This window comes from Talpa europaea, assembly GCF_964194135.1.
Source record: "Talpa europaea genome assembly, chromosome: 12".
NCBI lineage: Eukaryota > Metazoa > Chordata > Mammalia > Eulipotyphla > Talpidae > Talpa > Talpa europaea.
In genome coordinates, this window is record NC_140079.1 from 8,924,462 (window position 1) to 8,950,117 (window position 25,656).

The 25,656-nt window shown below is 48.3% G+C and overlaps 1 protein-coding gene across 1 annotated transcript in view; it reads right to left on the reverse strand.

The window, feature by feature from the left end:
* The window catches only part of ZFR2 (zinc finger RNA binding protein 2), a gene marked incomplete at both ends in the record, with an annotated part of 44,815 nt that overhangs the window by 16,670 nt on the left and 2,489 nt on the right, over nucleotides 1-25,656 (reverse strand). The window contains 7 exons of the mRNA XM_084248633.1: nucleotides 860-979; nucleotides 1,925-2,070; nucleotides 2,928-3,156; nucleotides 4,596-4,778; nucleotides 5,888-6,216; nucleotides 7,499-7,613; nucleotides 8,544-8,751. Of these exons, the coding sequence (XP_084104759.1) occupies nucleotides 860-979; nucleotides 1,925-2,070; nucleotides 2,928-3,156; nucleotides 4,596-4,778; nucleotides 5,888-6,216; nucleotides 7,499-7,613; nucleotides 8,544-8,751 (1,330 nt within the window). The remainder of the gene's footprint in view (nucleotides 1-859; nucleotides 980-1,924; nucleotides 2,071-2,927; nucleotides 3,157-4,595; nucleotides 4,779-5,887; nucleotides 6,217-7,498; nucleotides 7,614-8,543; nucleotides 8,752-25,656) is intronic.

Below are 25,656 nucleotides of genomic sequence, written 5' to 3' on the forward strand. Positions count from 1 at the left end.
ACTGTTTATCACCCTGCATTACATGTGTACTAGGTACAAGCGACCAAGCTCTGACAGCCACACATGTCTGAACACACACAGATGTGTGTGTACATGTGGGATGGGCCTAGTTGCCCAGTAGACCTGTCAAGCGGAAGCTTCAAGAAGGCAGCTGAGGACCTGTGGGAATTCCTTGGCCACAAAAAATCACACTCTTGGGTGGGAGAGGGAGGCACTTGCCATCAGAGACCTGGATTCCCTGGGGGTGGTTCAGCCTAGACAGCCTGCTGGCCCCTGCAGCAGCAGCCCCTCTGGTCATACCAAGGCACTCAGGCCTCTCCAGCTTTCAGGCTCTCTCTATCCTCCGCGATGCAAGATGCCCACACACCTCCCCAAAGGGGTGACCTTAGTCAGGGTGCAGCACTCCCTTCTCTGCTAAAAAGCCAGTGCAGGCTACTGGCAGAGGCCCCAGAAAAGAATAAGGGGAGTATGTGCCAAGTATCAGAGAAGCGGTGCAGAGCGACTGGAGAGGCCATGCTGTGAGCGCCGCTTCTGCACACATCTGCGAGTTCCTCATGCTTGAGAACTTCCTCTGGCAGCAAGAGGGTATGAGTCTGAAAGTAAATATTTATCAGCAAGAGGTAACATACAAGGGCAACTACAACCCTGTGTCATCTCCTTCAGTCACCAGGTGGCAGGAAACGCAGTTCCTCAGGCAGCCTGAGAGGTTTTCTCCGACCCGGAGTCACAGTCTGGGGCTCAGCCCAAAGAGGCAAAAGGTACAATTTGAGACATGGACCAAGGTATAGAAAACAGAACTTTCCCCTCCACCCATCCTGGTTAGGCAGAGGGATGGGCCTGGCGCCCCTGCTGGACACACCTTGTACTGCAGTCGGTGGCGCCGGCCCCGAACGTGCATGTCCCTGGCATTGTGGTCGTTGAAACTGCACGCACACAGCTTGCAGTGGAACCGTATCACTTTGCCTTCATCATTGCACACCTGAGACACAAATCAGCTCTCAGTCAGTGGGTCTGGTCCTCAGACAGGGGCACCTCCTTCCCTGTGAGAGCACCAAACCCGGGGTAGCCCAGATGTGGTAAAGCCAGGTTGCCAGCTTCCTGTTTGCCTGGTGGCTTGTTTAAAAAATTTCCTCCCAGAGGTTTTATTCTAAAGGGCAGTTTTCAGAGGAGCTGGTATTTCGCCAACAGCTCTGTCATGACCTGCACCCCCATCCCCACCCCCACTCCCCCAGCACAGCCACCTGGCCCTGCCGTCACCCTGTGGCGATGTCAACCCACGTGTGCCTTTCTCTGGCTCCTATGGCCTCATGTACCTTCTCCTCGTAAACTATGGAATGACAGGGTCTCCAACAGCAGGAATCCCGTCTGGAATGGCTATTTTGCACAGGACAAACAGAAGATGCTGACTGGCTTCCAAGAACATGAACATGAAGACACATCAGTGCTGACTCCACGCATGTCTTCGGGAGTGAGACCCGGCTGGAGCACTTGGGGGTGAGGGCGAGGAAGGCACACCTTTCAGGGCTGTGGGCATCTGGGCTAAGGCTCTGAGGATCGAGTGCCTATGGGTGAGGTGAAGGAGATCTATCCCTGCCCGGGGCTAGAGGCAAGTGACGTGGACAGAGACCTGGTTCTGCTGTCTACCAGTCTGGCCTCTGCAAGTCCTGAGACCCCTCAGGCCCAACAAAGGCACAAGATGGAAGCTTTCCAAATGCCTTCATTTTCCAGAGCCTGGATTTCTCTACCTGCTTTTCTGCAGGTATAAAAGGCTGCCTTGCAGGAAATGCCTCTGCTTGTACCACGTGTTGTTTCTAGGATCTGAAACCCAACACCTGGACCTTCCAGTGGGCTCAACTGAGGTCTGCCAGGGGACAGGCTTGTAAATTTCAGATGTCCTGTGGGTGTGACGGCTAACGGCATTTACCTCTTCCACGTACTCTGGGCCCACTGGCTGTGAGTCACAGCAGCTTCCAGAAGTTTCCTCAGAGCCTCTTTGAATAGCCAGTTCTCTGGGCTCTTCTGGTTTGGGCTCAGGGGGTTTGCTACCCACTGCTTGTTCCTCAGAAAGCCCTGGAAGGAAGAACTCTGTTATTTGTAATTCAAACCAAGGAGGGCTTCCAGTCTGCCATGTGGAGAGACCACCACACAACTGTTTCCCGCTGCCCCCTTCATCCGCTGCCAGCCCCACTTCCCGCCCCTGTGGTATCCCACAAGACCCTTTCATGCCAGCTTAAGCCACGGCTGAGAGAGTGGGGCCCACACCATGCTGGACAGCAGTTCAAATGCATCCCGAGAGAAGCCTGCCTGGAGGCCCCACTCGGGATGCTCCAGCTGGATAAAACCTGTTGCCCTAGCTCACAGATAAGAGATGCCAGGAAGGCCGAGCACCAGGTCAGCCTGGTTCCATTGGACAACTCAGTGACCCTCAAAAGGAAGGCTTTTTTGTTATCACAATTGTTTTGTGATCTGGTCTTATTTATTTGATCTGGTCTTTAATATCATTATTATTCAAAACTCGGGGTTTCCTGGGCCCCTCCTTTGTCAACTGTGGTAGTGAAGGGCAGAGACTGGCAGACTGATCTCAGTTTGACTGCCACCTTCACTGCTTATGGGTGTCCCTTGGCCAGTCACCAAGGGACACCCTTGCCTCACCTCAGTTTTGCATCTGAAAATTGACTAATAACAAAATTTACTTTAAAGGGTCATGTGGGTAAACCATAAAGCAGGCAGTGGAATACAATCCCAGTGATTTCCAGCCCAAGCCTTGTCACACAGAGGCAGCTCTACCACATCACAGCCACTGAGTCCCCCATGAGAGAGAAGGCAGGGCCGAGGGTCTCCAGGAGCCCACAGACTCATCAGAGCAGAATTTGCCCACCAGAGCACAGGAGCCTGCAGGGGTGCTGCTTCCCAGCACAGACACGTACCCGCACGTGTGGCCTGCGAGGCTGGTGGTCCCTTGGGCAGCGCTGGCTTGCTCAAGTTGTGTGTGTCAGGGCCGGCAGGGGCCACGGGCTTGGCGGAGGTGTTGGGTGGGCTCTGTATGGCGAGGGGGGCTGGTTTGCCAGTGCCAGTGGGCTGGGACAAGCTGGAGTTTCCTGGTGCTGGTTCTATGATGGGGATGGGCTTTCCCAATTTGGTGTGCAGCTTGAAGACCTGGAACAGACCCAGGCGTCCCTGTCAGGGCCACTTCTAGGCCTGGTTAAACATATTCAAGAGAAGCGGAAAATGGGGGCTGGGGCAGGAGCAGCAACCTGTAGACATGATCATCCCCAGTCCCTGGGAGCAGCATGTCCTCTAGAAGGCCCTCTGAGTCGCCTCCTGCTACTAGCTCCCCACTAGCCACACATACGCACACGCACATACAGTCACGGCGGCTTAACGACTGGGACGTGTTCTGAGAGATGTGTTGTTAAGGGGATTGCATCGTCTGCAAAGGTTATGAGCGTTGTTACACTGACCTGTTGGGGGAGGGCCTGAGATGCACCTAGGCTATGGCAGAGCCCATGGGACCGCTGCCATTTATGCCGTCCCTCTTTGACTGAAGTGTCAGGAGATGCATGATTGCGTGTCCATCCCGCTGACTTCCACCAACCCTTTCCCTCCAAACACTGCTTGGAGCTCAAAGGCCACTTTCTACCTTCCAAGCACCAGTCCAGTGCCCACCACAGATGGGGGCACAGCATGCCTGGAAGATGGTGGTTAAGGGCCACATTCTGTAGGAACGCATAGACCCATGGACACAGATCTACCTAGAATCCTATCTTCTCTCCCCCATCCTCAGCAAAGCCCTCTCCCTACCCCATTCCCCGGTTAAAAGCCCTTATTGCAAATGTTCCCATTGGAAAGGGCTGTTCCTGCCTCAGACTTTGCACAGTGGCTAGGGACAGGCACCCTCCCATTGCTCCTGCCCAGGACCCACATGGCGCTCCAGGGAGGTGACCCACCAGGCATTCCTCCTCCCCACGCCCAGGCTGGAACATTCCAGCATGGGGTAACGACACCATCTGGAAGAGGGGTGATGCTCTTCAAAGCACCTTCTGGGCCAGAGGAGGAGCAGGCACAGAGAAAGAGGCGACATCTCCCTGCCTCTTCTCAGCTGGGGGAGCCCATGAACTTTCCTCAGGAAGTGACAGGATCCGGGCATTTATAAGGCCAAAGGAAAATGCTGATATGGAAATAGTAATAAATATCTAAAATACTGATATTCATTTAATATCAATTAAGACATTGATATTAAAAGTTACAATTTAATTTGGTTTATAAAATTTGATTTATTTATTTTTAAAAAACAGGAGCCCATGTGGAACATAACATTTGCTCTCATCAGTGTTCAAACTCTTGTTCATATGAAAGCAGGAACACACCTAATGTCAAGAATGCTTCCTCGGGGCCTCAATCCCAGTCCCTCCCTGCTTTATGCTTCTGTCTGGTGGGCAGGAATGACTTTTCTATCTGGGGGGTGAAGTCTGGCTGCTGAGGAATGAGGCTGTGTGGGCCCTGCAGATAGAGCTTCCTCTCGTCACACTGCGGCATTGATACCACCCTGGGTTCCGGGTGCGGAAGCCTGAGCGTGGCCCTTCTGGAGCGCCTACCTTCTGGTGCCTGGCCCCCTGGATGTGGGCCGTGTAGGCATCAGCCCCGGTGCAGGACACAGCACACAGGCCGCAGTGCAGCTGGGCCTGCACACCGCAGGGGCTGCCATTGGGCTGGACACCCATCTTCTGAGCTGCCTCTTTCTTTTTGTGCTTCTGCCCTTCCAAGTGCTCACGGTACGTCTGTCAGCAGAGAGAGAGGGGCCGTGGGAGGTGAGCGCTCACCAGGCACCACTGTAGCAAGCCCATTCAACACACTCACAACTAAAAGATAGGTTGCTTTCTCTTTTCTAAAACACAGCATGTTTCTTAACCAAACACCCTCAAAGGATCACACATTTGGTTTTGGGGCTGCTGTGAAAGAAAATTCTGTTTTTTCCGAAACCCAGCAAAGACCTCAGACCTCCAAGACTCGCAAGGACACGTGGCACCGAAAGACGCGGATGCGTTTCCCTTTCAGACGCTGCCACAAAGCAAGGAGCTCGCGTGGCAGAGAATGCGTGAGTCACAGGCCATGCATCCTGCTCTACTGTGTCCCAAATACCCTCTTGCCCCTGGCAAGTGCCCCAGCTCTCATGTGGCAGGCCGCCCAAGTCCTGGGGTCCGAAGATGAGGGCAGTCCCAGCAAACCCGCCTCGTGTGGCTGTTCTGCAGTGCACTCTAGCCACGCCAAAAAGCCACACTCATATAATAAAAACACCACTGGAAAGTACGCGAGAAACCAAGAAAACCGTGACATTGTCCGGGAGGGGCAGGGGACAAGAGGCGGGCACAGAACAAAAGCAGCGCACGGTATTTTGTGGAGCATCTGATTACCTTTCCAGGAAGTGAGCTGGGTTATCCGTGGCTGAAGGACCCTTCACCTGGGTAACACTCACATACTCACATGTGTATATGCACACGCACAGCACACACACGTGTGTCCCATGCACACATGTGCACACACACACAGAACTGTTTTTATCCACTTATGGCTCTGTGTAAGGTACCCAGCAGGCCACATCTAGCAGCCTCTAGGAGGCCCTGTTTGTCCCCCAACCCTCCCTCCGTTAAGGAGAGGACACTGGCTGCCGCTTGCTCTATGCCGTCCGCTTTCAAGACCGTGCTCTGTGGCCAACAATCAGGGTGTCCTTCTTTACCAGCTAGGCCATTTTAAGGCCACCCTGACATGCACTTGATGGGGGCAGGCAGTGCCCCTGACCCTGATGTTCTGACCTCTGGTCAGTGACAGGGGGCCAGGGAGAATTCTCCCAGCTTGTGGGGGACCTGCCGGCACAGGTGAGGCGACTGACCTGTGGACCAGCGCAGCTGACCTTGCAGACCTCACAGTAGAGAAGCAACGGCTGCCTGGGGCTGCCCTTGGCTTTCAGCAGCTTGTTGGGAACCAGGGGTTTCTTGGTGAAGTTGTCAGCAAAACTGGCACTGGCACTGCTCCCCGAGCTGCTCCACAGGGAGGGGTCTGTGGGCTTTGGGAGGGGTGGGGGCTGCTGAGGAGGAGGTGGTGGTGGTGGTTGGAGGGGTGCCGGGGCAGGCGGGGGTTGCATCTGTGGGGGCAGCGGTGGAGGGTAGAAGAGATTGGCAGCTGAGTACACGGACGTGTCGTAGCTTGGGTAGCTTGGCCCTAAGAAGCAGAGACGGAGAGAGGGGGATGGACTGGCTCTGGGACTACACTGATTTAGGCAGCAACCAGTATGCACACCCCCACGCCCCCAGTTACCAGAGTATGGGATAGAGGCAGGGCTGAATGATGAGGTCGGGGTGTAGGGAGAGAGAGTAGCGGCAGAGGCTGCTGGCAGGATGCTGGCCGCCGAGGCGTAGGGGCAGGCCCCAGGCGCAGAGCTGTCTGCCTGGCCCTCCTGAGCAGCGGGTGCCTGTTGTGGCAGCTGTGCTGGGCTGTAACCTCCGCAGGGCTGACCGTAGGCTCCTTTCGTGCCTGGAGAGCAAACACAGCCTGTTCTGAAGAAGCGGTCTCACTGCTGTCCCCCCTGACACCAAAAAGAGGGAGTTCCCACGACTACCACCTCCCCAGCTGCCAAGAGCCAACATGGACCCCGAGGTCCCCAAGAGTGGGTCTTGGGGGCAGTTGGTCATGAGCTCCCTGAGTGTCTAAAGCTCCTGTGGGCCTCCCCTGGTGGTGCAGGTGGTTGAGCGCAGCACTATGAAGCTGGTCCATAGCCTCTGCAGCGCCAGTTCCATCCCGGCCGGCCAGTGAGGGTCCCACATGGCGCGGCAGACCTCTCCTGACTCACTCCCTGCTCCCCTCAGCAGTGTATTTCGTCAGTCTGCTTGTTCTGTTTCCTGCTCTGTCTCTGGTGAATCCTCTCACCCTCCGGCGAATCTGGCCTGTACCCCGGTTTCTCATATAAATAAATAAATAAATAAATAAATAAATAAATCTGTTAAATAAATAAATAATAAAGCTTCTGTGACCCCTTGGCTGGAGGCCTGTGCCCCTGGGCTCTTCCACCTCTAAAATCCAAGTCCTCTGGTCCGGGGAAAGCGTCCTGGCTTCAGCCCCGTCTCATACGCAGGCTTTCAGGTGTGCTTGAGGAAACAGTCCTGCTATCCATACAGGCACGTGTCACTGACAACATTTTAGTCGACAACAGACTGCGCGGATGACAGTCGAGCCAGACACTGGGTGTGAGTGGCTGCACCAGCCAGGTCTGTGTCATCACACTCGACCATGTTTTCATGTTCCCATGACAAAACTGCTAAAGATGCATCTCTTATAACAGGCCCTCAGTGTTAAGAGACATGTGACTGTACCCCTGATCTCCTCGGAATCTGGAATGTCTCAAACCAGGAAGTTGAATGGGGACCACCACCCCCATCCCCCCCCCCCCCCGCCCTGCTAAGGTGAGCGTCTCTTTGCGCCCACTCCCCGGCCTACAGGGACTCACCTGGCGGGTAGGGCACGCCTGCAGCAGAGAGTGGTGGCTGGCCGGCGAAAGGCGGGGGACACTGCTTGTTCTCGTAGCTACTGGTGGTCGCTGATGAGCTGTAGCTGTAACTGTCCTGCAAGAGGGTTGCCCGGGATAGACACAGGGTGGGGAGAAATCCACTTAGGGCCGCGGCTGTGTTAGGCCCTGTTTTGGGTGCTGGGGGAGCAGTGAAGTGGACGCAGCCTGCTCTTGTGGAACTGATGTTAATGTCTGAGAGACAAAGTGCTCTGGAGTGTCCAGCAGGACGAGGAGATGGCTCCTCGGAGGACCAGTGCAGCAGGGAAGTGTGTGAAGACCTGCAGACAGAGTTCCCAGCAGGGTCAGCAGCATGCAGAGGCCCCCAGGCAGGGGTCAGCTAGTGGGCTTTCGGACGACCAGGAAGGGGGTTAAGAGCATATGATTGGAATAGTGGTGAGTGCCAGGCAAGGGGGCTGGTGGGCTAGTGCCAAGGGCTTGAGAAGGGCCTGGATTCCACACCAAGAGCAGCAGGGAATAGGACTGGATTCTGGTTCACAAGGGATCTGGACCGGGTTAGATTGGGTATAACGTGGAGGTGAGGACAAAAGCACAGGGACCAGGAGGAGGCCCGGGAGAAGGGCTGGAGTGAGTGGAGAGGAAGGCTTCAGGAGAAGTCCAGAGGCTTGGGAAAGCAATGACCAGCGAGGGGGAGAGGGGATGCGGCCAAACAGAGCAAGCTTGGCTAACTGGGCGGCTGGTGGTGTCATTTACTGACTGAACCAGGGACAGGCTACTGATGGTAGAGGCTCGGGGTGGGGGGGGGTGAGACCACATCCAGCAGGTGGTGATCCCAAGTAGAAAGCATTGGCTAGATCTGTGGGCACAGAGATCTGTAGTTGGGGAGGTCACAATGTCAGCACCCAGAAGGGCCCAAGGAGCCCAGACAGGTCCCCTGGGAGCTGGAGGGCAAGGGTGTGTCCTGGATTACCTGCCAGCATGGGGCACCCACTGCATACTCCTACCCCACACTGTCCATGTCCAATACCTGGTACGAAGATGCTGTGGTGGACACGGGGGCCAGTCCCTGGCTGCTGTAACCGAAGTCCTGGCCAGAGTGGGGCTGGTATCCACTGTAACCCGCTGAGGCAACAGGCCCAGAGGACTGGGCCGTGGGGGGAAGCGACGGGACCACAGGCTGCGTGGCAAAGCTGGCTCCAGCAGGAGGCGGGGGGAAAGCCAGTGGAGGCTGCGCACTGGAACTGCAAACAGACACAAAGCCAGGCCGCGATGGAATTCCAAGTAGAACTTGAAGTTGAGGACAGAGATTCTATCAAACACCAGACCCGAGCTGCTTTGGATGCCTACGTGAATATACAGATCTTCCTGGACTAACAATGGGGTTATGTCCTGATAAACCTGTGGGAGGTTGAAAATATGCTAAATTGAAATGCATGTAAGACACCTATCCTCCTGAACACTACAGCTCCGGCTCACCCACCTAAGGCATGCTTAGAACACTTACATTAGCACACAGTTGGGCAAAATCATCTAACACAGGGCTATTTCATCAATATAATAAAGTGCTAAACAGCCTGTGCAATCTACTTACTGTACTGAAAATGAACAACAAAATGGTGATTACGGGTTCTCATCATAAACATCCACGTAGCTGAAAGCACACTGGGTTCTGAAGACTGCACGGAGCACTGAGCTAAAGTGAATTGCTAGATGATGGAGATGCTTTAGCGGCAAAGTCAACAGCTTTTCTTCTCTGTTGAGGCTCAAGAATAATTGGTTGTTTGCCCTCACCATCACATGGCTTCCTGGAGGCTGGGCTGCACTAGCCCAGGAGAAGATAACAATTCAGAATTCAAAGTGTGGTTTTACTGAATCTGCACTGCTTTCACACCATCAGAGTTGGAAAATGGTTAAGTCAAACCGTCGTACGCTGTCTGACATGTTCAGTTACTACTGACATCAGCTGAGACCTTCCTATGAGCAGGCGCAGGGGTAAGCACTTCCCCCAACCTGATGCGATCTTACAACCACCCTGAGAGGGAGGGTCCGTCCTTGTGCCCATTTTACAGACAAGGAAACTGAGGTGCAGTCAGGCCTAGAACGCACTTGATGACTTCTCAGGCCATCTACTTGAGCAGCAGTCTCTTCCTTGATCTCAAGATTCTCCAGAGTGTTGGACGGTAGCAGTACTTTGTAACCAAAGAACAAATGGAGCCACATGATTATTAAGATAAGGAAGGTGAGCTGACAGTAAACTAAAAGGTCTTCATGAAAGAAAACCAGGTTTTGTTCGACCTCATGGAAGCACACGACCGAGGCTTGGTCTGTCACCCCACGCTGCCGTCCCCAGCATCAAGACAGGGAAACTCTCGGACAGGTGACAGACATCCAGTGCCTGGTCCAGACCCAGGTCTTTCCGAGCCCAGTGTCCTGCACTCAGCTAAGTATCAGCCATCTTCTGGCTAGTCTTTAGATTTAAAAGCTTTGAAAGCCTGTCTGTCAGGGGAGGGTATCATCAGAGGGTTGGCCCAATATCAACACAGAATCATACCAGAAGGTTCCCTCAAACCCTACGGGTTGAGGTGAGGTGTGTGTAGTTGGGGGTAAGCATAGCTAAGTACTGTCATCTCTCCTCATTCACAGTTTCACTTTTCAAGGTCTGAAAATGTTATGCCCAGTAAGATATTTTGAGATCACATTCACTTATCTCTTATTACAGTATATTGTTATAATCGCTCTGTTTTATTAATGTGGTCATTCATCTCTGTGTCTACCTTACAAATTAAATTTTATCACAGGTAGGCATGTATAAAAAGAACCAGCATATACAGTCATGTGGCACTATAACATTCAGGTCAACAGTGGGCCACACACACAATGAGGGTCCCCACAGGCTGCACTGCCGAGAGGGGTGGGCCGAGGTCTGGACCATCTAGGTCTGTGTCATTACTCTCTGTGACCTTCTCACAATGACAGAAGCATCCCCATTGGTAAGTGATGCGTAAATGTATAGGGTTGGAGACTCTCAATGATTTCAGGCTCCCACTGGGGGTGCCAGGGGGGACTAGAGGCAGCAGCACCATCTTTCTGGCATTCCCACGTGTTCTGGCTAGTGCCAGACGCGTCAGGACTGCCATGGAGTCTGTGCCTTCATAGATGGCTCACTGCCCAGTTGGGAGATAGCCGTGGTGAAATGGGGACTACAGGGTATTGTCCTGGACGTGCTGAGGACAGTGCAGGGGGTGCCTGCAGGAGCAGGGAACCTGACCCTTTCCTGGCCTCCGGTACCTAACCCCTGCCCCCCACCACATCTCCTCTTGGCTGCCGGAAGTGTCCTCTCAAAGCACTAAGCTGACCATGTCACTAAGCTGACTGCTTAGAGCCCTCCAGGACTCTGTTCTCATCCCCTCCCAAACCTGCTCACTCCCCCGCTGCAGGTTTCTGCTGCTCCACTACCACCTCCCTGACTCCTGTCCAGAAGAGCAGAGGTAACCCCCATCCGGTCACTCACTGCTCCACCCTGTCTGACTTTTCTCCCCAGCGCTGTTGGATGCTCTCTGGCCCGTCTGCCCCTGGCTTTCTCCTCCTGCCAGTGCAAAGCTGCAGGAGTATGGAACTGAGGTGTGTCCCAAACTCTCTCCTGGCACTGCAGCAGCAGCTGGTACATAGCAGGTGCTTAGTAAATATTTACTGACTCGGAAGCAGGTGCTCGCAGCACATGTTTGGGAAATGGCCGGTGAGAGCTTCTGTGCTCCGACCTACAGTGTGTTTCTGCAGACTCAGCAGGAGGCAGTGTCCTGGGCCTACAGGGACCAGGGGCCACTTCTGCCCAGTGTGACGGCACTGCCCACCACATCGAAACCCTCAGCAAAATGCAAACACTATCGGCAGCCTAACAATTTCTGATCTGCAATACTGCGTGACGTTTTCATCTCTCCCAGGGCAAAGGTGCTCAGTCCATTACAAAGGATCATTTAGATTCCCCGAATTACAGTCTTAGAGACTTGGAGAAAAAGCAGATTAAGGTGGTGCACTAGCTATCTGAACCTCCTTGGACTTCTAAACATTTTCTGAGATATGGTTAATACTTTGCTGTATTGATCAAGAGCTCTGCCCTGATTCAGCCCCCTCCCTCTCTCCCTAGTGATTTTATACTTTGCTACATAGGTCTGAGTCTTCATGCAACATAGTATTTTTGTTTTTCAGTATCATGTGTGTAAAGCCAGGTTCTAGTCCACATCTCACCCTGCAACTTGTCCTCACTCCCTCACTGCCCGAGTTGTCTGAAAGGCATCTGGATTGATTCAAGTTATGTGGTTTGCTCATTTTTAACTCTTTTTTTTTTTTAATAGAGGCATGTTTTTATTTATTTATTTGTTTGTTTGTTTGTTTGTTTATACATGCACTGGGTACAGTCAGAAGCGCGGGAGGGTGAGAGAATTCACCAGAGCCAGAGCGGGGAGCAGAGCAGGCAGAAGGACCGAAGCACAATGCTGAGGGGAGCAGCGGGCGGCAGGAGAGGTCTGCGCACCATGCGGGACCCTCCTCCGGAGCCCGGGAATCGAACCGGCGACGCAGAGGCCGCGGGCAGCTTCGCAACCCAGAGCTCAACCGCTGCGCCACCGGGGAGGCCCTCATTTTTAACTCTTAACGTTTTTCCTTCCACCTGTGCTGGATGGGTCCCTGGCCCTGGTCTCATATTTTGTTTTGTTTTTTTCATTAAATAATGAACATCTTTTAAAAAGTTTCCCCTACCACCATCCTTTATCTTCCCTTTTCACTCCCCACTTAAGCACAGAGCCCTCACTGTGTTTATTGATGTCTGATAATTTTGGTATTTTATTTTGTTACGTCATCCATTATATAAATGTCCAGTATTTGGTTTTGTCATTGACTTGCTTTACTATCCACAATTCCGTCAAGCTACTGTTTTTCTGTAAATGCTGCATTTCCTTTTTCCTTATGGCCGAGTAGTATTCCACAGTGTGGATCTACCACATCTTTTTGATCCCATCATTTTAGGCTGCTTCCACATCCTAACTACTGTAGACAGTGCTGCAACAAACACTGTAGAATACGGAGTTTTTTGCACTGATGGTTTCATGTTCTTTGAATAGATGCCCAAGGACTGCCCAATCCTTGGGCAGTTGCAGGGCTGAACAGTATTTCTATTTGTGGTTTTTCAAGATGAATCCAAATTGTTTTCCATAATGGCTGCACCAGTTCACAGTCCCACCAACCATTCCCATGGGGGTCCTCTCTCTCTGTATCCTCTCCAGTACTTATCGTTGGGGGTCTTCTTAATGAGTGACATTCTCACAGGTATGAGATGGTGTCTCCGGTGCTTTTAACCTTCTCTCTTACTAGAAGAAAGGATGAACATTCTTTCATATAGGTACTGGCCTTCTGGATTTCCTCTTTGGTGAACTGTCCATATCTGCTGCCTATTTATTAATTGGGTTATTTTTCTACTACTCCATTGTATTAGTCTTGTTTTAACATATCTTGGATAGTACCCTTGGTCTCACATTTTAGAGCTGTACTGTCCAGTATCGCAGCCACTGGCCACATATGCAATTTATATGTGGCTAATGGCTACACTGGTGAGCAGCAGAGAGAGAGAATATTTCCATTACTGAAGAAAGGCCTATGGGTTATTGTTGGTTTAGAGCAAACATATTTATTGGGCAGCACATGGACAGCTCCATCCTCATCTGCTCTGTGAATGGCACTGTTCAGGTCCCAGAGATATCCCTATCTCTTGTTCTGTGATATCAAAGCAAAGGATGATGGCATCTGAAGGCTCTAAAAATATATGGGTTTTACCACCCAGCTTCACAGATGGCTTTAACAAGGCCTCAAAGTCAGGAGGATGGAAGAGCCTGGATCACTGTCCCATTAGCTTTTCAAGTCCTTCCTTTCAGGAAGATGAGGAACAGCAGTATCTTCCCTGAGATGTCATGTCCCAGGAGTGCTGTGGGCCACATCTTCCTCCCCACTGGGATCTGACTGAGGCTCCCATGCCACTTTGAGTAGCATGTAAATATAAAGCAATTCCTAAGACTCTTAAGTTTGGAGGCCTGGGTCTCCCTGGTGGCACAGCAGGTTGAGCACAGCACTGTGAAGCTGTCCTCAGTCTCTGCAGCGTGGGTTCAATCCCGGCTGGCCAGGGAGATACCCACATGGCACGGCAGACCTCTCCTGTCTTGCCCGCTGCTCCCCTCAGCAGTGTATTTCAGTCAGTCTGCCTGTTCTGTTCCCCACTCTGTCTCTAGTGAATCCTCTCAACCTCCTGCACATCTGGCCTGGCCAGATGCATAAATAAATAAATAAATAAATGTATGCATAAATAAATAAATCTTAAAAAAAAAAAAGTTTGGAGGCCTAAGTGCCCAGGTCTGTGACAAGGTAGAGCATACCAAGTCTTCACAATGACAACTAGATGGATCTTGAGCATGAAAATTACAAGTTTATGTTCATAAAACATTAAATAATATACAATTAACTTTTTCTGATATAATTGACACTGAGTACTACATTAGTTTCAGGTGTACAATATAATGATTCGATATGGATATATACTACAAAACAATCACAATAGTCTAGCTAACATTCGTTACTACACATCAATTAACTTTTTTAAGACAAAAAGATTAGCTTGAAATGGTTTTGAATGTTGGTAAAATTTAGTATAAATTTTAGTATAAATTAAATTATAATTTCTATTTTGCTTTCAAAAGTAATGTTTGTTGAGTTTGGAGGGTGGGTTCCAAAACGGCACCTACCCACACTGTTAACCTGCAAGAGGCTGCCGAGATGCTACCTGCTGGGGACTCCCACCCCGGATTATTCCATAGTGTTCCTTGCCCTTCAGGACAACACTGCGTCCAGAATGGGCAGGGCATACTTAGGTTACCCTGTGACACATGACAGGATGGGGAAGGAAAGAAGACAAGTCCTAAGCTGTAAAGGGTAACTGATGTATGGAATAAACAAACAAATGAAAATTATAGCTTTGGAGGGGACAGATTTATAACAGCTTCTGCCGCCCGCTGATGACCTTTCTGGACACATTACAGAAGCTCTCAGTTGCGTTGAGGAAAGAAAAAGTCAAAAAGAAATGAAGTTTTGGTAGTGAATAAAGTCTCAAATTTAAGAAAAGTCAGTTACAACAATACATGTTGAATCAAACTTGTGGATGCAAGTCCTAAGGACGCTCATTCTAGCACAGCACGGCAGAGGGTGGGAGTGGGGCGCAAAAATTCTTGAGCTATAATTCATATCCCACACAATTCATTTAGAGTGTACACTTTTGTGGAGGGAGTTATGCCATCACCACCACAATCGACTTTAGAACATTCTCATCAACTCCAAATAGAAACCCTGGTGGGAATGCAAAATGGTACAGTCCCTGTGACAAACAACCTGTAGGATTCCTAAAAATTAAACAGAGTGACCAGGTCACCCAGAAGTTCCACTTCTGTGACTCGACTCAAAAGAATTGAAAACAGGGACTCAAACAGGTATTTGCACAACCATGTGCACAGAGGTGTGATTCACAGTAGCCACAAGGTGGAAACAGTAGCCAAGACCTGGTGTCCATGGGCCAATGGGTAGACGCACACAATGGGGTCCACCCACACCCTGGAGCATTCAGTCTTCAAGAGGAAGGACACTGTGACACAGGCTACAGTGTGGATTAGCACTAAGGACATGCTGCTCGTGAAATAAGCCAGAAACAAAAGGACAGATACTGTAAGATTCACTCACATAGGTTCCACGAGGGGTCACCTCCAGGGGATAGGGGAGGGGGGGATAAATTTATAGTCATTTATGAATTAGTATGTTCTTATTTTACTTAAGGTATCCCAGCATCATCAGCCCATTAACTTAACACCTGGACATGCACAATTCAAGTTAAATTCAATCATCTTTAATGTTTTGCCAACTATAAAAGACAGTATCACCTTCTTAAAATATTTTTGTTGGCAAAAAGGTATATATGTCAAAGTAGGTGGGACAAATATTATATTTATTATTTTGCCTGTTTGATCTGTAATGTTAAAATAGACATACGGTATGCAGGCTTCCATTCCTACTTTTGTCCTGGATCTTGCATTTTTTTTTTAAAGATTTATTTATTTATTCATATAAGCACTGGGTACACCAGAGCCAGAGCAGGGAACAGAACAGACAGACTGACAAAATACACTGCTGAGGGGAGCAGCGGGCAGCAGGAGAGGTCTGTCGTGCCATGTGGGACCCTCACTGGCGGCTAGGGATCGAACCGGCGCTACAAAGGCTGCAGGCAGCTTCGTAGCCCAGCACTCAACCGCTGCGCCACCAGGGGAGGCCCTGGACCTTGCATTCTTAAAATTAAATTATTTACTTTTTTAAATATATCACATTTGCTATTTTCCTGTTGGTAGACATTTATGCTACACTCTAGTTATCTGTGGCTGAATTAAAAATTACCCCCAATGGTGTGTCTTAAAATAATAATAAACATTCACTATCCTCACAGTTTCTGAGATGTGAGGGATTGGTGGTCAGGGATTAAGAGTGGCTTAGCTGGAATCTGGGTCTGGGTCTTTATGAAGTGGATATAAGAAGGGATGAAGGGCAGGAACATTTGGGCAGACAGCCTGCCACACTGCGGCTTCAGGAATGGGGCTAACCTCTGAGTGGCTCATGGGCAAGACCTTCTGCAGGCATGGCCCCTGTGGTTGTTAAAACCGAGAGCAGGGGTCCTCACCTTGGGTCCTTCTGCCCCTAGGAGACACTGACTCTCACAACTGGGTGTACCGATCAGCAAGTGGGTGGGGCCAGGGATGCTGCTCAATGCCTCTAATGTCCAGGATGGCCCCACACATAAAATGACCAGGCCCAAAGTCAGTAGTGTTGCTGCTGAGAAACTTAAGACCTAAGATAGGCTTGGGGTCCCTGGAGCTGGGGCTGGAGGATCAGAGTCCAGCATTTGGGAGGGGCAGTGGAGTTTGGTGCTCCTGCCCAGTATACCTGCCCCACATCTGAAGGAAAAGCACCCATACCCCTTCTCGGGCTCCCTGAGGTGGGCAGTCACCCTTACCTTCTCTCAATTTTTTTTTTTTTTTAAAGAGGCATGTATTTTTTTATGTATTTATTTGTTTATACATGCACTGGGTACAGTCAGAAGCGCGGGAGGGTGAGAGAATTCACCAGAGCCAGAGCAGGGAGCAGAGCAGGCAGAAGGACCGAAGTACACTGCTGAGGGGAGCAGCGGGCGGCAGGAGAGGTCTGCGCGCCATGTGGGACCCTCCTCCGGTGGCCGGGGAGCAGCCGGGGATTGAACCGGCGCCGCAGAGGCCGCGGGCAGCTTCGCAACCCAGCGCTCAACCGCTGCGCCACCGGGGAGGCCCCTTTCTCTCAATTCTTAACAGTCCTTTTCTGGACCCTTTTAAGAATCAAGAGGCAAACTGTGACCTCCTGTGCTGCTCTGATTCCCTGCAAACTGCACACAGTTGTGCCTTATAAATGCCTGGGGATTTCCAGGCCCTAGGTTAGGAATCCCTGCTGAAATCAGAAATGACAAATTTCATGTCAAATATATTTTGCCATCAAAAAATATATAAAGTACTGATAGATGCTGTAACCTGAATGAACACACGATGCTCAGGGAGAGAAGCCAGACACAAAAGGCCACACAGAATGTCACTGATGTGACATGTCCAGAACCAGCGCAGCCACAGATGGAAAGTGGGCTCATGCTGCCAGGGGCTGGGGGTAAGTGTTCATGGGTACAGGATGTTTGTTTGTGGTTAACAGAATGTTCTGAAAGTGACTGTGGTGAAAAACCACTGCCCTGTATATTTGAAAAGAGTCAACTGTATGGTATAGGAATTATTTTTCAATAAAGCTGTTTTGTTTTTGTTTTAACACATTTGTGGAACATTAAGAAGCCTGGCACTTTGTCTTATGGTTGAGCCTGGTTTGCATATAGTGTCACAAAACTATAAACAAACTAAACTGGACATTCTATTACCGTTACTCAAGAATGACAGTGTGTGCCATTAATAACTTCGTCACCCTTTCGATTTATGCTCAGGCTGCTGAGACTATCCAAACTCACTGGTGGAGAAGAGTCAAGGGAAGAGAGGAGAGTGTAGGGGGCACATCTGTTCTTTCTAGTCTTTTCTACCACCATATACAACAGGGGCTCACCCAAAGTCTGAGTGCCTGGTTCAGAGTTCCTGTGACAACTAATACCACCCATCATGTAGCCTCACAATCCTTGTGCAAAAATGAAAGCCAGTCATCAGAGAAATGGGGAGAACGCTCCAGAAATGAAGGTTCCAAGGTCCCAGGAGGAAACCACTCAGGAATCTGAAGTGGAAAACAAAAGATGTGTGAAATCAGCTTGGGGGTCATGATTTAAAGCAAATAAACATAAAAGCAGAACAGAAAGCACCTCTTTTAAATTCCTATAGAAAACAAGAGTCAGAGTCCTCTGCTAATTAACTGACTTCATTCAGAGTAGAAAGAGGTATGTTTTTTGTTTTTAGGTTTTTTTTTTACAGGTTTATTTATTTATACAAAAACTGGGGTACAGGTCAGAGGCGTGGGAGGGTGAGTGAATTCATCAGAGAGAGCGGGGAGCAGAACAGGCAGACGGACTGAAGACACTGCTGAGGGGAGCAGTGGGTGAGACAGGAGAAGCCTGCTGCACCATGTGGGTATCTCCCTGGCTGGCCGGAATAGAACCCACGCTGCTGAGGCTGTAGACAGCTTCACAGCACAGCGCTCAACCTGCTGCGCCACTGGGGAGGCCCCGTTTTTAGTTTTAAATTCCAATTTAGCATGAAAAATCATTTGCATTTTAAGGACAAGAGGGCCCATCTTCTGGTTACTTAGAGGAAGTGTCATCATAGGCCTTCTGAGGTGCAACATGACTGGAAACTTTTTTTATGCACCATTTTTCAGGTTTTTTTTTTTTTAACTGAAGTAACATTGGTTTATGACATTATAAAGGTTTCAGGTGTACAGATTTGTAAATCAACATCCACATGTACTACATTATATTTGCAAGCTGAAGTTTTTTTTTAAGATATATTTATTTATGCATACAAGAACCGGGGTTACAGGCCAGAGATGCGGGGTGTGGGGGGTGAGAGGATTCACCAGAGACAGAGTGGAGAACAGAACAGGCAGACTGACTGAAATCCACTGCCGAGGGGAGCAGCAGGTGAGACAGGAGAGGTCTGCCTTGCCATGTGGGTTGCTCCCTGGCTGGCCAGTGATCAAACCCGTGCTGCAGAGGCTGTGGATTACTTCATAGGTTGCGTCTTAATAACCTTGCACCACCGGGAAGCACATTTAAGGCTATTTTGCTTTTGCTGGTTGCACTGTGAGAAACTGCACAAAACCCCTAAATACAAACAGAAGAAATCCTTGGTTACCTGTAACTAAATTCAGCTGTTGGTCAAATATTTACTGGGTGCCACTGGGAGCCAGATGCTATTATAGGAGCTGGGGGTGCAGGAAGGTTCAGAGAGGCCTGCTCTCACGGAAGAACATACAGTCCAGCAGGGAAAGACATACAATGAGAAAAACACCAGCTGTTGTGGGGGTAGATGGTTCTAGATGCTATGGAGGAAAACAAAGAAGGGGGTTAGGAGTAGGATGGGTGGCATCTTTTCATGGGGCGCTCAGAGAGGAGTCATGATTAGGAGGTAGGAGCAGAGGGCACCTAGGCAGAAGCACTCTCAGTCTGCTCCAGGAATGGTCTGACAGCCAATGTGGCTGAAGCAGATGAATGGGGGGCGAGGCAGGAACATGATCAGGAACAAACTGGGTATCTCTCTGGCTCTCATAAGCCACTACAGGGGCTTCAGCTCTCCCTCTGAGACACCAAGGGGGTTCCAAGCAGAGGTCTGTCTTTATTTAAATGAGCCACTTCTGCAGCAGAAGTTGAATAGATTGACACAGAATGAAGGACAGAAGCCCAAAGACCCAAAATACTAGCGTGGAGCACAGCAATAGGAGGAGGAGGTGAGAAGTACTCTGAAGGTGGAGGTGACATGTGAAGAACAGTGGTGGGCTGGCTCTTGCACAAAAGTAAGTGTTCTCACCTGTCACAGGGAAGTGTTGGGACCAAGTGGGTTTGGAGGGAAAAGCAGGTAAGGTATTAGTCAACCTGCAAGGTACCTGCTTAGCAGGCACGTGGTATACAGTGGTTGAACAAGAAGGTCAAAGAACGGAAGGCAACATGAATAAAGAGGTGGAGACTGGGATGATGGGGCCACCAGCCAAGGAATGCCACAGGTTCTAGAAGCAGAAAGGCAAGAAAGGACTCTCAGGATATCAAGAAGGGGTCAACCCGGCCAACATCCACCCAAAATCATTTTGGATTTTTGATCTCAAGAACTAAACAAGTTGTAAGCTGTGGCCATTTGTTATAGCACCCACAGGAAACTATTACAGTGGTAGCAAAGCACCAGGGGGATAAGAAATGTTGAAAAGTAGAACTGGAGGCCTGAAAGGCTGGGGTGTGCACCAAAAAGGTGAGCTAGAGGTGGAGTTCAGGGGATTTTAGAGAAGTGCAATCCAGGGCTAAGGCACTGGGAACTTCCCTGTGAAGGGCCAGAGGGCAAATATTTTCTAGCCACAGTCTCTGCTGCTTTTCTGGTTTTTTTGTTTGTCTGCTTGCTTGCTTGCTTGCTTTTATTTTAATGTGTTAAAAGTGACTAGCGAGTATCTATAGGAAATCAGGCTGCTGGCCTCATCGGCACTGGTCTAGGGTGGGATGTATGGGTGAGACTGAGGGACAGTGGAGTCTAGGACCCAAGAAGCCTGTGCTCTGGAAGGCCTGGCTACGCAGACATTGGGATGGCCGTGGATGATGGCAAAATGACTGGTGACAGCCCAGAGGCAAATCTCTAAGAACTGAGAGGGAATGAGGACATGAACTGTCTTGGGGACAGTCAGGAGAAAGACAGGCCACCTGAGTTTGCAGGGACAAAGACTGTTGCTGCAAACCACTGCCAAGGACCCGCACGCAGTGGGACACACACACCACAACAAAAACACTTAGGACCCGAGGAAAAAAGTCAAGTGGAAAAAAGATGTTCATGGAATCACAGTTCTGAGAAAGTTCATGCAGTGCTTTCTGTTTAAATAATAGACTCGTCCTTCTCAGTCAGCGCTCTCCGCCTAGTTGCTGGTCCCCTAGCACCTCCTACACTCCCGAGGTGTAGACTAAGGCAGACTGAGACGGACTCTGAGTGGACTCTGAGTGCTAAGCAGCGGGGACTGTCAATGCCCTAGAGGATCTAGCCTGCACTCTGACCTTTACTCAGGCTTCTGGGAGCATCTGTGGCTACTCACCCACTGAGTGACACTCAGGGTTTAGGCGGTAAAGGGTGAAATACAACAGCAAATGCTAATATGATCACTAAAGACAGGCACGGGGAGGATATTTTCAAGTCCACTTTATTGGCAGAAAGAGCACACTGCTATCACTTCACTGTGTGCACACAGACAGGCACACCCAGCCACTATTTCATTTGGCACTTGGGTTCACAAAGGTTTTATATTCAAAACATAACATATTCACATCCATAATAATTCTGATTTTTAAACAGCAGAATTCTATTTTTTTAACCATGAAAACCTTGAGTGCATTCTCCATATGAAAGGTCCACTTCAGATCGAGATGGCCCCAGAAAACATGATGATGTGATGGAAAAGTATTTGGTTAACTAAATCCTTGGGCTCTTGAGAAGATGACAGAAGAATTTTATTTCTGCCCCCATTCACAACCTTCTTTAAAAGGTAGTCGAGTCTCCAGCTGTAAATCTGGGCTGCCTTTTTCCTCAGGATACAGAGCCACTGGGTTGCTCGAAGGGACTCTAGAGATTGGTGATGGAAATTTCCAGAGCCTCCAGGGTCAGCCAGAATCTGTCTGGTAATGGAATTTCTGAACTCTTCTTCCATCCTTCTGAAAAGGAATAGGGTTGCACATTGAGGGTGGCTACATCATCGCCAGTTGGGTACTTAAGTGCGCCGTCTTGATAATATGCTGGTTGAGCTAAAGAAAAAGCATTAGGTACATACCATCCAAGAAATAGCTTCCCACCAGGATAAATTCAATACAGCCAAGCTTTTTCACTGTGTAAACACATTACTGAAAGGTCAACGTTTTGGGAACAGTGATAGGTCATCTGTGTTTTCAGCCCTGTCCCTTCACTTTGCAGGGAAGGGGAAAAAACCACAGCTACACCCACGCTGGTCTAACACGGGAGCCTCTCAGTGGGGCTAGAGAGTCAGCCTGAGACTCCCCCAGGCAAGGACAACAGATACAGAGCCACCACCCTGGACTCAACCAGCATTTAAAACTAAAAAGATAGACGCCACGGACTTTTTAAAAGCATTCAATCCAAGGGTCTTAGACGTAACAGCTCATTCTGTTCCGGAGAATAAACCTAATCAAGGAGCTGATCTCAGTCAACGGAACTGCCTTTCCAAAACACAAAGTACTATGGAAGCAAGTGAAACAATTCTCAATTCTTATCAACAGTGACAAATAAGTGACTTGGGATATAGTCACTGAGGAAGGCACATGGGTAGTGATGTGACATAAATGCAACTTACCTTGGGGGGGAAAATACCCACAGCAAGATATCTACCAAAAAAAAAAAGGTCCAGTGCTGTTACATAAATATAACAGAAAAGAACAGGCAGAGAAATTCAGAACCCAGTTGGTGGCAGACACCCTGGTACAAGGGAACAGAATAGGGAACAATTACTAACCAATTAGACCATGGATAGAGCCAAAATTTTTTCCCATCAAGGTTCTAAAGAATATTCTATGAGTAAGTAGCACACTTTAGATTTAAGGCGTCACAGATGTAGAAACAGGCTTGCAAAAAACAAAACACACAAGCAGAAAAAAATCTCTGGGCTTTGTCAAAGCTTCCTAATTTAGGTGTGAATTACTTAGCATCACTTAATTTAGATGAATAAATTTTTTGAACAAATTTAGAGTCGCGATGAAGACAAAAACAAGTATTAACTTCTTAACACAATAAAAACCCTCAGAACCTTCTTGATCAACTAAAACCAGTCACAGTGGAGAGCTCCTCCTCCTGGCTGTGGTATGTACTATTCCTTTTCACTAATATCTAGAATATTCATCTTAGTATCCTTTCACGATTACACTTTTAAAAGCATAAAGCAGAGGTTTTAATGCGGAGGCAGGTGTCCGTTGTGCAGTGTGACTCTGATGCTGGCTGGCATTTCAAAGTTTGTGGATTTCGCACAGAAAAGGGGACTGTGGGTCCTTGGGGAAAGTGGGAAGACTCGCATCCTGGGTTCGACCTCTACCATCACAGAGTATTCATCTATGTACATGCCAGGCCCTTACAGTGCCTCTCTCTGCAACCCCTGACCTGAAGCTTCACGAACTTGAACCTTCAATTTATTATTGCAGAATACGAGAGGATGAATACAAGGCTTACAGACACTCTTTCTACATTTTTCCTTATTTTTCCAAACTCTCAATTATTTATGCAGCTCCACAATAGTCCCCTTACCTCTGTAAGCATGCAAAAGAACACCAATGACATTCATGTGAAAAAAAAATTCCAAGGGATTATTTGAAAATGCTTTTTAACGTCATGCATTTGTTCTAATGCTTCTAAATATATACATTGGTAGATGCAGACAAAAGACAAACTATAAAAATCCAGAAACAGAATATATTTAAGAATAAAAACAACTCTATTAGGAATCTATGTTCCAACGCTGATGAGTTAACGTTTGGTTCTAAAATGGCTAAAATGAAAATTCAAAATCCACACTTCATAAGGTTTAAAATGACTTGGGATACATTCTAATCGTGCCAGGAGCTAAGAGAGCATGGTTCTGTCATTTGATGTCATTGGATTGCAGTCCAAAACTGCCACTCAAAATTACCTTCAAAAGATTTCTTTCAAAGCAACCCTATCATGTGTTTTAAACTCATTAGAAGGGACTTTAAAAAAAAAAAAAAAAAAAAAAAAACAGGGCCTCCCCAGTGGCGCAGCGGTTGAGCGCTGGGCTGCGAAACTGACGGCAGCCTCTGCAGCACCAGTTCAATCCCTGGCCTCCGGCGAGGGTCCCACATGGCACACAGACCTCTCCTGTCTCGCCCGCTGCTCCCCTCAGCAGTGTACTTTGGTCAATCTGCCTGTTCTGCTCCCCACTCTGTCTCTGGTGAATCCTCTCACCCCCCACACACACCTTTGGCCTGTACCCCAGATCTTGTATGCATAAATATATAAATCTTTAAAAAAAAAAAAGAACCTAAACTACAGGTGACACTGTAAAAAATAGTAATGACCCGGTCTCAGCCAGCAATTCTTGCAGCCATGCTGCTGCACTCGGGGCGCTGCCAATGCACGCAACTTCTGAGGTTTAGGCAAGCCCCACCAACAGTGTTAAGGCACCAACCAAGGAGCCAGGGTTCCGAATTTCTAGTTGGATCCCACCACTTACCTCCCCACGGGCCCTATGCCAGTTACTGCACCCGGGGCTCATTTCTGCATCAGCAAAACAGGCATTGTAATACCCACCTCACAGGGTTAGAGTGAGGACTGGAAGCCTGAAACAGCAAGCAGCAATTATGATTACTTCCTACCATAACGCGTTCTCTGGGATTCCGAAAAAACTTCCAACTTCCAGATGAAGGAATCCTGCTTGTTAAAATTTATGCCCAAAGTTTGTCAAAATGCAACTTTTCTTGACAAGAAATCAAGTATTATACCAAAATCTAGCTGTTAATCTTTTTTTATTTATTATTTTTTTTAATTTTATATATGGGAGTGCAAACTGGTCCAACCGCTATGGAAAGCTGTGTGGAGATTCCTCAACCTGCTAAAGATGAGGCTTCCATATGATCCAGCAATTCCACTCCTAGGTATTTACCCAAAGGACACAGAAACATTAATTCAAAAGGGCACCTGCACCCCTATGTTTATAGCAGCACTATGTACAATAGCTGTCAATCTTATTCAGATTTAACACGAATGCAAAAGCAATGGCAGCCAGCTTCGTAATACCAATAGAATTTTGACAAAACTGCTAAATGGAAAGAGAATAGTAACAATAGACATGGCCAGTCTGTCACTTCCCTCCATTACAGACTTCCAACATCACAACTTTAAGCTTGCCATATTTTTTTTTACCTATGTTACTTAAACACATGTAGAACCTCGTGGATTTCCTGAGCTGTTCTCAGTCTTACAACTGAAAACCACAGTCATAGTCAACTAAAAGCACTACCAAATTTAATTTCCATGTGGGATGAATCCTTAACTCTGAAATCTTGCAGCACTAACTCTAACTTTAAAAATATCATTTGCAAATAAAAATCTTTTGAGACTCATAAGTACACATATAGTTAAGTAAAAATCAACATTATCAACAAGGAATTACAAACTTTTCTTATACTTTCAAAGTGTGAACATTTGAGTGAACCAATAACTATAAAACATTTAAGATTCCACCCTGTTTAGGGATGATGATGTAAAGAACATTCCTATCCAAGGCTTTGGCTAACAATTTTAAAAACCAAGAAAACCTACTCAAAATTCCTCTAAGAAATGAACTGTTTTCTTCATTTTGCAAATGTGTTTGAGCTGTGTAGGTTATATGGGAATTTTCAACTGTGGGTTAGCACCCCAACTACCACAACATTCAAGGTTCAACTGTACTCTTGTCCAAATGCTACCTTAAAGTTGGCACTACAGAATCTGTTCCCTAGTCAACTTTTCCACGGCACATTGTATAAGAAATAGAGAAAGCCCTCAGTTAACACTGTCAGGTGCTTGGAAACTGCCACTTTCAGTAAGACAATATATCATGAAAGCAGGTCCTCCAATAATATCATTGTTTTGTTCAAAGGGGCCTGGGATTGGTTTTTCTCATCAAAGTTTTAATGAAACAACACTGAACAAAATGACATTATTCCAGAGTGTGCTGTATTTTTTTAGCAAAGTAAATTTGTTTATTTTGATTATGACCAAAACGTTTTAATTTAACTTAAAAAAATCACAACTTTGAAAACAACAATACTTTGAAATTTTTAAAAAAATATTCTCATAGCCAGTAAATATTTTATGTTG